This window comes from Lolium perenne, chromosome 3 (genome assembly GCF_019359855.2).
Source record: "Lolium perenne isolate Kyuss_39 chromosome 3, Kyuss_2.0, whole genome shotgun sequence".
Taxonomy (NCBI): Eukaryota; Viridiplantae; Streptophyta; class Magnoliopsida; order Poales; family Poaceae; genus Lolium; species Lolium perenne.
In genome coordinates this window covers 170,791,858-170,806,765 of record NC_067246.2, presented here as the reverse complement: position 1 = coordinate 170,806,765, position 14,908 = coordinate 170,791,858, and the positions used below count along the sequence as shown (strand labels likewise).

The following is a 14,908-nucleotide window of genomic DNA, read 5'->3' as shown; positions in this document are numbered from 1 at the left end:
TATTAGGTGAGATAAAAATAGGCATATGGATACCATATTCATATTTAGCATATTTTTATAATAAAATTTCATATATATAGAACTTTTATTTAGAGTAATATTTAGGAAGTTATGATTTTGAGAATTTCTGCCAAAGATGAAACAAAGGAAAAAAATGCTAAACGTGCTCGAAGGGGGCGTTGATTTTCTACCTACCGAGCTAGGCGAAGTCACACAACATAGGCTCGCAAAGGATTATGTACTAAAGGGGAACCTCCAGGGTCACTAACCATTAGAGCCACGACTACTTAGTGGACTCTAGACTAATGAGGTGGTGTTGGTGGTTGCTGAGGATAGGTCCCACATGTCAACGTCAAATGGTACAAATATAGCCAAAATGGGCGGTGATGCGCCCGGAATGGTCCGAACTCGATACGTAACCGCCGATCTGCAAGCAACAACCCATGTGCGTTTGCTACTCAGATGTTGACAAGGAGGGGGTGCGCGTCATTTTGAACCAAACCAGGAAGACGATGAAAGGACACATATGCTGCATATATGGGGGTGAATAGACGGTTTAATTTTTTACGATAATAGCTTCAACAAATGAGGAGTAAAACTAGGGTTTAATTTTTCAAGCACAAAACCTATATAACTAGGGTTTACCTATGTGCACCAACAATTTATGCTAAGAAAGACAACAACTACGTGATAGCAAGATATATAATTTCAAGCACGAAGGCTATCACAAAGTGAAGTGCATAAGTAAATAGCTCGAGTATAAAAATAATCAAGGCACGCGGAGACGACGATGAATCCCCAAGTTCACACTCTTGTGAGTGATACTCTCCATTGAAGCCGTGTGGATGCCAAATCACCCCAAACTCCACGAAGGCCTCACCGTACCTCGAGCCTTCCCACCAAAAGGTAAGTCATCGATCAATTAAGGGCGGTCACAAACATGTACAAATTTCAGGCGATTTGCACAACTTAATTAGAGGCTCTCAAGAAATCGCCACAAAGACCTCACGCTTGAGGAATGTCCACAAATTAATTGGAGGCTCCAAGAACACCACTAAGATCACCCATCCGTCTAGGGTCCAAAGACCCAAGAGGAACAAGCTCTCGGTACAAGCACTCGAAGGAATATCTCACGAACTTTCACCTCCATGTATCAACGCAGAGAACTCAAACCGATGCACTAAATGCAATGACAAGTCTCTCACTCTCGAATTCCACCAAAGCTACAAAATCTATTGAGGGAATAAGAGAGGAAGAACAAACAAGGAGAGCACCAAATTTCTCCAAGATCTATAACTAATATTTTCCCCTCGCTAAGAGAAGTCAATTGGTCAAAGTTTAGATCTAGATATCCTCACTCTTTCTCCTCAAATATATGCACAAATCATGGGAGGAATCAAGAACAAGGGCAAGCTCTTCAAAGTAAACAAAGGAGGTAAGAGAATGGAAGAACAAAACAGCCCAAGGAGAAAGAAGGTGGCATTTTATAGACCCCAACGAAATACGACCGATGGAACTTTTTACCACGTATATTTCACCCACGGGCCGGATATTCCGGCTCCCATGGAATTTTCGGAAGCACCTAGGATATCCAGGCACATGGCGCAGCTCCAGGTAGACCCCCCCTGATATTTGGAGTGGATATTTTTCCGTAGGACGGATAATCCGACACTACCCGAATATTTGGCCCCTCAGCGGGATAGTCCGCCCCTCAGAAAACTGGCAGAAACAACAAAACAAAAACAATCACAACTTGAGATCTCGACTCCGATTTTGATGATCTTTTGCTATGTCGAAGATAGAAACGAGCTCTACAACATCATGGAAATAACCATCATAATACAACAACGGAGAATAAACTAAAATGATAAAAGGTTTGACCTCTCTATAAAAGAGTAACGGGTAAAACCTCCAACCTTGAAAATGCATTAAGTTTTCCTTGTAAATCCTTTTTTGATGACTCGAGCTTGTCATGGGAATAATCACAAAATATAAAACATTACATGGATAAGAAGCAAATAGCAACGAAGAAATATGATGCAAGTCATGCAACGTTTGAGCTCTCTTCTTAACGATACGATCAAGTTACTCACTCGAGAGCCCTCTTGATAGTACAACCATCTAGCCTATAAACCGGTTTGCCAACTACCCCGTGAGACCGGTAAGAAAAAAAGCCTATCAACAACAAATCTTAACCTTGCGCATTCCACTTGAGATAGATGATAATGATCTTGACCGTACCAAGATGGACCACCTTTCTTTATTGTGCTTGCTTGATGAAGTCTTGCGGATTGCTCTCCCATACTCCACTATGGAAGATCTTATTCTTCAGCATATCTTCACATATCCATGATCACCATATGGATCGCAAGATTAAAGAAGGTGACCTCTACGAGATAGCTCATCTTGAACTTGCACATCATTTCTTCTTTCTTCATCTTGTTGATGCCTTAAAGATACACATGAGGGCTTGTCCAATCTTCTTCTTCGGGACATACTTGCGATAGGCTCAATCTTCTCTCATGACCAATCTTTGGATAACTCCTTCATTAGTTCCTTGGTCATCACTTCATATTATTATTTCAACCTTAAAGACAACATATGGTTCGAGCATTGTTGACCGATTCTACAAACATAATTCAATGCAAACATTAGTCTATATATATTTTCAATAATTACCAAAACCAGACATGGGGGCTCCATGCACTTTCAATCTCCCCCATTTTGGTAATTGATGACAATCTCTTTAAGAGGGTTTATATAAGGAATTTAAATAATAAAACAAGTTGAATACATAGAAAAAACTCGTCCATAATATATGCACGAGTGGATGAACTTGAATTTAATTGTGCATATATTGGCAATCAAAGCCTAGTGAAATTTTTGGTAAATATTAAACCATGCAAGGAAACAACTTAAGCACAAAAGCAAACTCCCTTAAACACAATTGTGGGAATGAGTGAAAAAATTGGAAGACCAATATATTCTCATAATGTGAGTAGAATCAAATTTACATACCCAATGTCGAATACTTGGAGAATTAAACTATACTGAGAATCAAAGATTAAAAAAATATATAACAAGGTGAAGAGGCATCAACAAATGAAGCAAGCAATCAAATGAACCAACAAACCAATTAAACAAACGAATGTACCAATTAGACAAAAGAAGATACCAAACGAAGATAGAAATTATGATATGATCAAGAATAGTGCTCATGCAGAAGCTCCCCAAGCCCACATTACCATTCAAAACAAAAGATACCAAATAAAATAAATCATTATGATAAAATAGTGCTTTAAATAAAATAAAAATAACTTCTCAATGGCTGTTTTTTTACATAGGCTGAGCATGAACTCTAGAAAATGGCCAATTGATCAACTACAGTGGGCCTGGTTCATATTTCGCGCTATGCTAGACCACGAAAAAGAGCCTACATCCAATCATCCAAATTTTTACATGGCTGGCTTTGGCGCGGGCAAGCAATCACTATCCTAATATTGGCGTAGTGGCCAAGGAGCATGGAGTGACGGGGTGGCGTTGGTTTCAGATTGCTTATCTATGATCAAGCGTCTAACATCCTAGGTTCAGGATCGATCAGACTTGGGAACGGTGATCGCCGATATCAGAGTCATGGCGACGGACTTCGAGTCCTGTTCTTTCAGCTTTTCTAGTCGTAAAACGAATGTGGTAGCACATGCGCCGAGTCTTTTATTTGTAGTTTTTCAGTTGGTGTTGTCTCGGTACTCATTGGGATGAACTTTGTAATGATGCTTCTTGATCAATAAAGTACCACATTCTCTCAAATTTTTTTTGGCGGAGTGGCGTGTCATTTATTGGCACGGCACGTGACGGTGGCCCCCGTTTGGTTCTGGTCGGCATCGGCACGCCGCGCATTGATCACCTCGCGCGGCCGAAAGCATGGAGTGCGCGCGCTTGCGAGACTTTCTTGCCTTGCCTCTGGCCTCCCCAACAGCGACCGCTCGCGCCTCAGAACTGACGTGTCTAGCTTACCACATCTCCAACGGCGCTATTCAAATGAACGCTGAGCCGACCGTTTGAGTCCGTCGGGCTGAAAAATGCGTATGGTACCTTCTCCAGCGGCGCGACGCAAAGTGACCAGACCGTCCGCAGAGACAACCCGGCGCATATTTGTGGCAGATTTGCGTCTTCGTTGACGCACAAAGTGTCCGCTCGCGTCTGTACCGAGCCTGTATCGAGGGCATCATTTCCGCGGCCATCGCTTCTGCGGTCAGCGCTTTCGCGTCTGCGCCGCAGCCTTCGCCATCAATGGCGCGGCTGCATGTTCTGCGCGCGCACTGGCGGGCGACGACTGGGCTTCTGCGCCGCCTTCAATGGCATCGTATCCCGCGCGCGGCCGGCCTTAAAATTCCACCGGCCCTCCACACATCCACTCGCACCACCACCGCGGCCTGGCAGGGTGGCGCTGCCCGTCAGCATCAGGAGGCTGATGCACGCGCACTGGACGCCGTGCGACACCTGGAGGGACGTGCACATGCTTGGCGGCTGGCGGCTCAGCTACCGCCGGGTGCCCAGCCCTCCGGTGCCTGCGCGCGAGCCAGATAGGACCAACGTGATACGGGGCGACCTTCGGTCTTCACCGCATCATGTGCTTCATCGCCAAGACGGCACGCTAAGGTGAATCTTCTCCTTTACGCGTGCCTCGAATCGCCTATTTGGGACGATATACTACTTCATACCCCGTCATATCTTGATGATAGGAGCCCGACGACAAGTACGGGGAGAAGAGAGAATGCCATGGAGACCCGAGGACGCAAGGCCGATGTCACGGAAGCATGGAAGAGAAGGAGGAAGAAGCGCTGGATGCTCCAGGCCGGAACTTCCGCCCAACATCGCCGGAACTTCCGCCCAGATGCTGTCAAGACTGAAGATGCTCGCACAGCAGAGCTGTGGCCGGAACTTCCGCCCCTGATGGCCGGAACTTCCGCCCAGGACCGGAACTTCCGCCCAGGACGGCCGGAACTTCCGCCCCATCGAACTTCAGCCAGATCTCAGCCCCCTTTGGATTGTAACTTACCCCTTCATCCCCTTGCCTATAAATAGACACCTACCCCCACCTTAATGAGGGAGAGATGATGTTTAGATGAATTGGCTTATGCCTCTACTATCCCTTTGTGGATTTGGGTAACCCCCACCTTAGGTTAATTCCTATTGTACCACCCGGGCTCCTTATCGAATCCTAGTGTATCTCTTTGGTGACTTCTACCAATCTTGATCTTTTGCTTGCACTTCTACCTATTTGGTCTTTTGCTTGCACTTCTATTGAGTTTGGTCTTTTCACCCTTCTAGATTCATAGGATCTTCGATTTGTCGATCTTTTTGCGGGACTTCTACCGAAAGGTCTTTTCCTTGCAACTTCTATCGAGTTGGTGGTTCGGGCCAACGAGAACAAACCGATTGTGTTGTGTGCGTGTGTTTGTATCGAGTTCTTCGCGTTCATCCACTTCCCCGCGAATCCTCCTCCGCAATCACACTCACCCGGGTCAAACCGTGAAGATTGGGCACACCCTCGGGCTTAGCCCGCATCACAACGAGATCCGACGTAGGAGGCGGTACCTGCCGCAGGACCTCCGCGCCGATCCGGCGTACGCCATCGACTCCGATAGCTAGCGTACGTATCTCTCGACCGAGAGGGATCAGAGGAGGAGGGCGGGCTTCATGGGCGACATGGATTTTCCCTTCGACCGTCCACCACCGCCTCGCCCTCGAAGACAGCAGGCGCCGACGCATGCGCACCAGGCATCGACGTGTGCGCAGTACAACGACGACCACGACGACGATGAGTACGACGACGACGACTACATCGAGGCGCTGGCGTACCACAACGAGGAGGTCAAGAACGACAGTGACGACTACGTCGCGGTCGTCTTCCAGGAATGGCAGCTGGCCATGGCGGAGGGCCGCAACTTCGAGTTCCCGGACAACATGACGGACGAGGAGATGGCGAAGCTCGGCGTCCTCGTCTCCGAGAACGACCCACCTGTGCAGCCGCTGCCCCGCTACGCCACCGGCTTCATGCCGCCGGGCCTGTCGGAGGATGAAGCCCTTCAACTGGCGCTACAGAACTCGGCCGCGCCACAACCGCCGCAGTACAACCCCTGGTTTCCTCCACCGCCGCCACATCCCTGGGCGCCTCCACCGCCGCCACAACCATGGGGGCCTCCACCGCAGCCAGAGCCCTCGGCGCCTCCACCTCAAGCACCACCGGTGCGCCCGGCGTACGTTCCGCCGGTATCCAACTGACCCTGGACGGTACCGGAGCTCATCGTGCTCGACAGCGACGAGGAGCAGCAGTAGGCGCAGCCGTTTAGGTTTTATTTTCATGTGTTAAACTATGTAAATTATGTTTTCACGTTATAAAAAATGATTCGAGCGAACAAATGCGTCGAGCCGCTGGAGCCACCCCGCGACGCAAACAGACGCGCAGTCGATTTCGACCATTTCGGCCGACACAAACGGACGCGCGTGGACATTTCCGGACGCTAAAATGCGTCGCGCCCGCTGGCGATGCCCTTAGAGCATCTCCAGTCGCGTCCCCCAAACCGATTTGGGGCGCGCCGGACAAAAAAACCGTTCCAGCCGCGCCCCCAAAGCCGATTTTTGTCCGGCGCGGCCCGATACGGTGTCCGGCGCCCCGAACCCGTCCCTGTCCCACAGGGGACACACCGGGCACGTCGGACACAACGAAAAGCAAGGCGAAGCGACGCGGGCCTGACGCGTCAGCGGCACAGGGAAAATTCGTCTCCTACTCCCGCCAAATCCCGCCCCTCCCGCCACATCGCGCCTATCCCGCCGCGCATTTCTGGCCTCCCAATACATATCCCGCCACCGATTCATTTCTCCTATTCCGCCGATTTGTTTCTCCCTCCCGCCGTCCACCCGCCGCCGCTACCCTCTCCCCATTCCATGGCGCCGTTGACAGCCCCCAAAAAGATGGCCAAGAAAGCGGGCAAGAAGCCGCCGGACAATAGGACGAAAGGGGCGAAAGCGCCATTCGTGAAGCCGCGGAAGGCGCCGGCTCCGAAGAAGAAGCCGGAAGGATGGACCGATGATCAATGGCAGCAAGATTGTCTGCGCCGGAAGATGGCGACGGCGGAGCGGAAAGGACGGAGGGCGGCGGAGCAGGAGAAGAAGGCTCTGGCGGCGCGCCAGCACCAGCACATAATGGCCGGGTGTATCGCCTCCACCAACGCGAGCCCATGGAGTATGTCCTTGCCGGTGTATGTTCCGGGAGTGATCTCTCCGTTGACATCCGCCTTCTACAGCGACGGCCCCTCCGCCACTCCCGGGTGCGTGACGCCTAACTTGTCGCCCCACTACCAGGATGCGCTGCCGCATGGCGGCTTCAACCCCAACAACCTCTACTCCCCGGTGTACGAGCAAGCGCCTCAGCGCGAGCCAGGACCCGGTCCAGATGGCGCTCCGTTCACTGGCCGCAAGGGGCCGCTCAAATTCGATGGCGCCGGTGCTGAGGAGGAGGAGGAGGACGGGGGTGAGGACGAGGAGGAGGAGGAAGAGGAGGGGGTGGAGGACGAGGACGAAGAGGGCAGCGAGGAAGAGGACGAAGAGGGTGCCGGTGACGATGATCTCGTGGAGGTAGACGCGGACGGCGTGAGGACTAGAAAGAAGAAGAAGAAGAAGACATCGAGCACATGAGGCCCCAAGTGGACGGTTTTGGAGGATCTATGTATGTGCGAGTCGTGGGCGCAGGTGAGCCAGGACTCCATCATCGGCGCCAACCAAAAATACGGGAAGTACTGGGCGAGGATCAAGGCCGAGTTCGATGAACACAAGTTCATCAACAACGACTACAACAAAGTGGCAATGAAGAGGAGCCAAAAGACAATGTCGACGCGATGGGCCATCATCCAGGCGTCGGTCAACTCCTTCCATGGGTACCATCACGACTTAGTGACCAGAGGCGACAGCGGCGCCGACGTCTCCAAACTGGTACGTCTCTTTCTTACATAATATGTAGCGCCTACATTGTGTTCGATGAAATGATTCTGCTTCCTTTGGTTAGTTTGACAGGGCCCTGGAGATTTACCGGAAGAACTCAGATGGGCATAAGTCGTTCGTGCTGACGCATTGCTATATCAAGCTCAAAACGAACCACAAATGGCAGTTGACGTGCCTGTCGTTGTCCAAGGGGAAGGACGCCGTTGATCTGGACGCGCCGCTGGCAACGTCGGCAGGCCGACCTACTGGCAACAAGGCTGCCAAGGCCGCCTTCGCCGATGCTGCGTCGTCTGAGAAGACGCAGGCGTCGATCACGAAATGCCTCGCCGACGTCTCCTCGACCTTTCTCTCCCGTGACAAAAAGGCCGACGAAAGGTGGGCGGAGCTGCTCAAGAGACAAGAGGAGAAGTTGGAGCTCAATAAACGCAGGGACGACATGTCCATGCTGAGAGCGTCGATAGAGGGAATGTCTCCCCGGACGCGGGCGGCGCACAACTTCTTCAAAGGCCAGATCTTTGACGACATTGAAGCCAAAATGGCGGCGGCCGAGGCCAGCTGGCCGACAACGACGAGCGGCAGGCAACAGCGAGCAAGAGCCGGCAGACGCGTCTTCTGCTACACCTGCACTGGCCTCTGCCTCTGCGTCGGCGACGGAGCAGACGGAGCATGCACAACACCGGGCAGATCGCGACGAGGTGATCGTGATCGACGGGCCTACGTCGACGCAGGATACGTCGCTGTCGGCCAACGCATTCTTCTAATGTAGCATGCACAACCGGTCTGTAATATGATCGCACACCCAGTACTTTGATCGTTGCTACTCTGATCGCGACGATTCGGGAACGATCTCTTTTAAATGCAAACCATTTGAATTTCTGATTGGGGGCGACGTTTGGGGACACGGCTAAGAAGCGACGTCACCAAACGGAACACGGACAAAACACGTCCCCAAACGCTTGCGCTTTTTGGGACGGTTTGGGATGTGAGATGCTCTTAGCTTGACCAGTGCCCAATTTCCAGCAAGCAAAACCCCTCTTCCCCGATTTCCCATTCCAATCGCGATGGTCGCTCCAGCCGCCGCCTCCTTTTGGCTTTGGGCAAGTCACATTAGACACGTCGTCTCGTCTCCGGCTGCCACCGGATTGCTCAACCCACCTACTCGTCCCGCTTCCGCCCGTTCCCAGCGGCCGCGCGCTCCGTCTCCAAGCATGGCAACGCACCGCCTCGCCGCGCGCGCGCTCCTCCTCGCGCTCGCGTGCGCGCTCTGCGCCGCCGCGGCGGGGGACCCTCGCACGGCGGTGGCGGGCCAGTCCTGCGCGTCGGGGGAGGCCGTCTCGGGCTCCGTCCTGGCCGACAACTTCGTCCCTTCCATGGACGACCTCAACACCAACGTCAGCGCCAACGGCTTCGGCACGTCCGCCGTGGGGACCGCGGGGCCCAACACCGTCTTCGGCCTGGGCCAGTGCCTGCGCGACCTCTCCCCGCTCGACTGCAAGCTCTGCTTCTCCGAGGTCAGGTCGCTGCTACCAAAGTGCTACCCGCGCGTCGGGGGCCGCCTCTTCCTCGACGGCTGCTTCGGCCGCTACGCCAACTACTCCTTCTTCGGCGAGGCCGTCGGGCCCGCCGACGCCACCGTCTGCGGCTCGGGGACCAACTACACCGCCAACCCGCGAGCGCGAGGGTTCGCCAACGCGGTCAGGGCCGCGCTGGCAAACGTCTCCGACGCGGCGGCTCGCGGGGACGGGTTCGCGGTCGGGTCCGCGGACGCGGACGCGGGCGGCGCGCGGGCGTTCGCGCTCGCGCAGTGCTGGGGGAGCCTCAACACCACCGCCTGCGCCCAGTGCCTCCGCGCCGCGGCTGGAGCAGCGGCCGGATGCGCGCCGGCAACGGAGGGGCGCGCGCTCTACACCGGATGTTACCTCCGCTACTCCACGCGGCTATTCTGGAATGTCAACGCCACCGGGGGGTCGGGGTCATCAGGTACTGCAAATTCCTAGTACCTCAAATTTTAATCATTCCGCCGCGTGCTAATCTAATCTACGTGGACTTGTACAAGCTCTGAGACCAGGGCAGGGATCATTTGAATATCCTTCACATTCCAGTGCCACACAATTTTGACTGTTTTCAGCTCCTGGTCATGTTTACTTTTCGTAGAATGTTAGGGAAATAATGGCTGGCGTCACTGTTAGGAAAGCTCAATTTGTTGACTGAAATGCTCAAACCTAAACAGGTCTTGCTTTGTCATTTGGAATGCAGGTTTGTCAAAAACCGGCAACAAAGTAGCCAGTTGTTTTCACCAAACCTGTTGTGACTTCTTCTGTATGATTACTGTCAAATAATTCTCCGTTTAAGATTTTTCTTAGATTATGTGCAGAGCTGGAAGTAAAACGCACAAAGTTTCATGATGTCAGACTTGCATGACTAATCCACATATCGCCACTATGGATTTTGATTTGAATATAAACTCATGCATCATCGTGCATCCATTTGCTTTTGTCGTAATACTGACGATCACTTCTCTTCTTTGTGCAGGAAACCATGGCATCGTCTGGATTTTGCTGGGTTCATTTCTGGGTGCTTTTATAATTGTTCTCATTATTGCGTTTCTTGCTTGGAAGAAGGGAATTTTAAGGCGGGAGAAACAGTCAAAATCCTTCATAGGTTAGTTTAATAATTGTAAAAATATTTACTCCTCTGTTAACCTTCTTCGTCTTCTTCATAATTTTTGCAAGCTGTATTACGATGAACAACAGATATGTATGGAGATGGAGTCTCTGCAAGAATTGCCCAATCTAGTCTAAATTTCAAATATGAAGAGTTAAGAAAGGCAACCAATTATTTTGATCCAGCAAACAAACTTGGTCAAGGAAGCAACGGAGCTGTATACAAGGTATGCATGTGTTTTTAATTTATCTGAAATCTTCGATTCACTTGTTTCAGAACTAGGGGAGAAACAAAGTATGTCTGTCCTAATATGTGACGTGCTCCGTAGGCTGTTCTTCCGGATGGAAAAGAAGTTGCTGTCAAGAGGCTATTCCTAAATACAAGGGAGTGGGTCGATCAGTTTTTCAACGAAGTCGAACTCATAAGTCAAGTCCGTCATAAGAGTCTAGTTAAGTTGCTTGGGTGCAGCGTGAATGGCCCAGAGAGCTTGCTTGTTTATGAATACTACTTCAACAAGAGCCTTGAGCTATTCTTGTTTGGTAAACCTCTTGCTTGATTTGCATATGTTTTATGTTTAGTTGTATACAACGCATTACAAGGCAAAAACTGTTGCTCATAGTAAACTCATAGTAAACCCGGTTATCTTCCTTGAAATTTGTTGCATTTTTAGTGAACACATTAGCTTATGCTACGCATGGTTGACCATTATTTAATATGCATGGATGGATCGTCATACCCCTTCCAATTCATGTGCCTTGGGTGTAAACAATCCTATATTAAAGCGCTGAAATGCCTTCCATCACTGCAATTTTCTACTGCAGTTAACTATATTTTTGAAAAACATATAACTAATTTTCCTGTAGTATCCTCCCAGATGCAAGTCGTAGCAGGAAATTAACCTGGGATCTGAGGGTTGATATCATTCAAGGCATAGCAGAGGGACTTTCTTATCTACATGAGGAATCAGAAACACGGATTATCCACAGAGATATCAAAGCTAGTAATATTTTATTGGATGATAAGTATAAACCTAAGATAACAGATTTTGGTCTTGCAAGAGCTTTTGCGGAGGACATGACCCATCTTACAACTGGTGTTGCTGGAACTTTGTAAGATCAATCTTTCATATTATTAAACCATTGGTCTTGCCACATTATTCGTTTCACTGTCATGTCATGTGGCAACAGCAGGATTCAGATATTTTGCTCATTCAATAAATTTGTTGCAGAGGCTACATGGCTCCTGAGTATGTGGTGCACGGCCATCTTACGGAGAAGGCTGATGTCTTCAGCTATGGCATTCTTGTTCTCGAGATTGTAACAGGAAAAAGATGTAGCGGCTCAATTGGTTCACATGGAGGACAGGCGTTGTTAACAAAGGTACTGCTCTCAAGTTACTGATCTCATGCTTGAATTGTTTGCACTTCATTTGGCACTGTAAGTTTCATAAGGCAGGTAAAATCAAAGGGTTGCGATGCATTACAAGGCAAAAACTGTTGCTCATAGTAAACTCTTGAAAGAAAATGATCCTATTGATTGCACAAAAAAGGTTCTTTGATGATAGAAAATTCATTTGCCCTAAACAAGAAGAAAGAAAGTTCATGGATATGTCCCATCGGATGCCTTTCCTATTTTGGTTTTTGTATGGTTATTCTACAGATTAGGTTCCGGTGAAAGAAAGCATAGCTGTTTTCAGAAGTTTCTTTTTCGACTTTGTAACATAGTGTTGCAGACCTTTTACTATGTCAAGTCTGAGCCAGTGTCTTATGTCAATATCTTATCTGTATCCAAGGTATGGAACCACTATAAGGACAATACAGTAGAGAGGGTTGTTGATCGGAGCATCTATGAAGATACTATCAGGGATGAGGTCTTGCATACCCTGCAGATTGGGTTGATGTGTGCCCAGGCGAACCCTGGTGACAGGCCTACAATGACGAAGGTTGTGGAGTTGCTGAGAAGCCACAAACATGATGTCGAGATTGTTTTGAGTGATCCCCCATTTCTGAATGTTGAGGGTGTTGAGGATATCAAACAAGGCGAACATTCAAGTTTGCTGTCCACACACTCTGCTCCTTCAGGGTCGTCTCGGTCTTACTTAAGCGGGAGATAAGCCAGGCATATTTTTCCTTTTAATACCTGAGATCAGTATGTAAGATGACATGCAATTTTGTGTGATGTCAAATTGTTGTGGTAGGCGGTAGACTCCTCAAAATGTTATATATCCACACTTGATACTTGTACATAAATAGAAACGAACTCTATGTTTTTCACATGAAATATTTATACGTATCATATGCTAAATAAATGAAAACCCATTGATGAAGGTGGCAGTGTTCTTCTATGTGGATGTTGTATCCGTGTCTGAAATGAATCACATCAGCTTTGCTTCCTTAGCACCAACTAGCATTCATAGCTTTGCTTCCTCAAGAATGGAAACGACCAACTAGCAAGATAAATGATTTCACATCTTTTTGCAGGGGAGGGCTAGCACCGACGGCGGCTGAAGCGAAACAGGTGTTAAAATTCTCATTAGCCCGTGACATGCAGCTTAGCAGGTTCAGCTTGGATAAAATAGTGTGCCAGATTTGTTGGGAGAAAGAACATTGGACAAGTAAATGGGAGATGGACTCACCCACATGTGTCATCATCGGATAAATCATGGCGTCACCGTCTCTCTGCCGTCCAACACCGATCCAAGGAAGCAAGCCAGGCAAAAAATTTGCACTTCAGGGTCCTCCAACAATCCCAAATGGAACTGTAGCAAGGGGCAAATGTTGAGCCTTCGAATAAAGCCTTATAGGCTGATTCAGAAATATTTCAGGTTATGATGTATCGAGTGTCAGCTTGAACACCCTGACAAGAATCAGGTAACTGCTGCAATGCAATATACAGAGGCAGAGAGGCTCTGCCTCCAATCGTGAATTCGTGATACAGAGAGATGTGCTTTTGGTTCAGGACCATACGATCTAAATGCGTGATTTATGGAGATGTATTCCAGATGAGTGAAATACATGGCAGGTACTCGAACTTGATGGTGGAGTTCAGATTGGTCACTGTACGTCAAAAATACCAATTTACGGTAACAAAAGATGAGTTTCTTGCTCATATACGGTCACTGGCGCTCAGGAAACAAGACGCATTTGCTAACGTGACGCTCATTGGACCCACATGTTAGCCCACACAGGTGAGTTTAGTGTATTGTTTTTGCAGAAAAAAAACTCTAGACTTTGGATGTGCAGAAACCAATCCACCTATCCCCTTCCTCTTCTAGTCTTCTCCAACACCAGATCAGGTGATTGGCTCCCCTTCTCCCCACGCCGTCGGCCATTGCCGCCCCGCTTTCAACCCTTCGCTCTACGCTAGGACCAGCCAGACGCGCCTTTGTACGGGAGCTTCACCGCGACGATATCGATTTCACGGGGTCGCGACAGTCGCGCCCCACCTAGCTTTGTCGCGTCGCACCCCAACCAGCTTCCACGGGGACGACATGGTGCACGAAATCGTCATCCGCAGCGGCATCATGAAGTTCTATGGCGTCATATTGCTGGTTGTCGCCGATGTGCATCGCACTGCAGCAGGCCGCTAGGCCAACACCTACATCGTTGCCTCGCCCCATGACCTCCTGGCTCCTGCAGGCCCCGCTCGAGTAGCATCTGGTCTCCGGTAGCACCTCCCAAGCGTGCCCACGGCTATGTGTGCCTGCACGTGCCCTGGCCGAGGCGCTTGCCGCATGCTGGTGGCCGGTCGTGCCGCGCTCCAGCGCTGTTGCTCGCACCAAGCCATGTTTGCCGAGAGCATCCGCGGTCGTGCACACAGTCTCTAGAGCCAAATCGGAAGAAAGAGAATTAGAGGGGCAAACTATTTCCTGGATTGTTTTGAAAATACACTGCCGTCCCGTCCTGATGTAGACACGATGCATTTGCAACTACCCCCTCCTGGTTCCTTTTAAATTATGCACAGCTGTCCTGACATTTGGTCCCGAGAGCGCCACGTTGCCAAATACGTCACCTTTCCGGAGCCAGTGACCGTATTTGAGCATGCAACTCATCTTTAGTTAAATTGGTATTTTCTAAGTACAGTGATCAATCTGAACCCCACCGACAAGTTTAGGTACTTACCATAAATTTTACTCTTTCAGATTGTCCAATTCAATCAAAATAACTTAACCCGTTTCAGTAATCCCTATGGACTTCTAGGCCTGGGCTGGTCTTCCTGTTCCAATCCGAAAATCGCAACCATCA

At 49.6% G+C, this 14,908-nt stretch overlaps 1 protein-coding gene across 2 annotated transcripts; it reads left to right on the top strand.

Annotated features, from left to right (window-relative positions):
* Positions 1–9,013: 9,013 nt before the first annotated feature.
* On the top strand, positions 9,014–13,659 carry LOC127342642 (cysteine-rich receptor-like protein kinase 2). 2 transcript variants are annotated; one of them, XM_051368630.2, is made up of 7 exons: positions 9,014–9,981; positions 10,534–10,662; positions 10,755–10,891; positions 10,994–11,204; positions 11,540–11,774; positions 11,894–12,044; positions 13,145–13,659. In XM_051368630.2, exons 1-7 carry the CDS (start codon positions 9,063–9,065, stop codon positions 13,169–13,171), a joined length of 1,809 nt encoding a protein of 602 aa, XP_051224590.1. In that variant the 5' UTR covers positions 9,014–9,062; the 3' UTR covers positions 13,172–13,659. The 2 variants fall into 2 exon arrangements, with proteins under 2 accessions (XP_051224590.1, XP_051224589.1); XM_051368629.2 differs by lacking the exon at positions 13,145–13,659 and adding an exon at positions 12,457–12,990 and having other exon boundaries at positions 9,017–9,981.
* Positions 13,660–14,908: the final 1,249 nt, after the last annotated feature.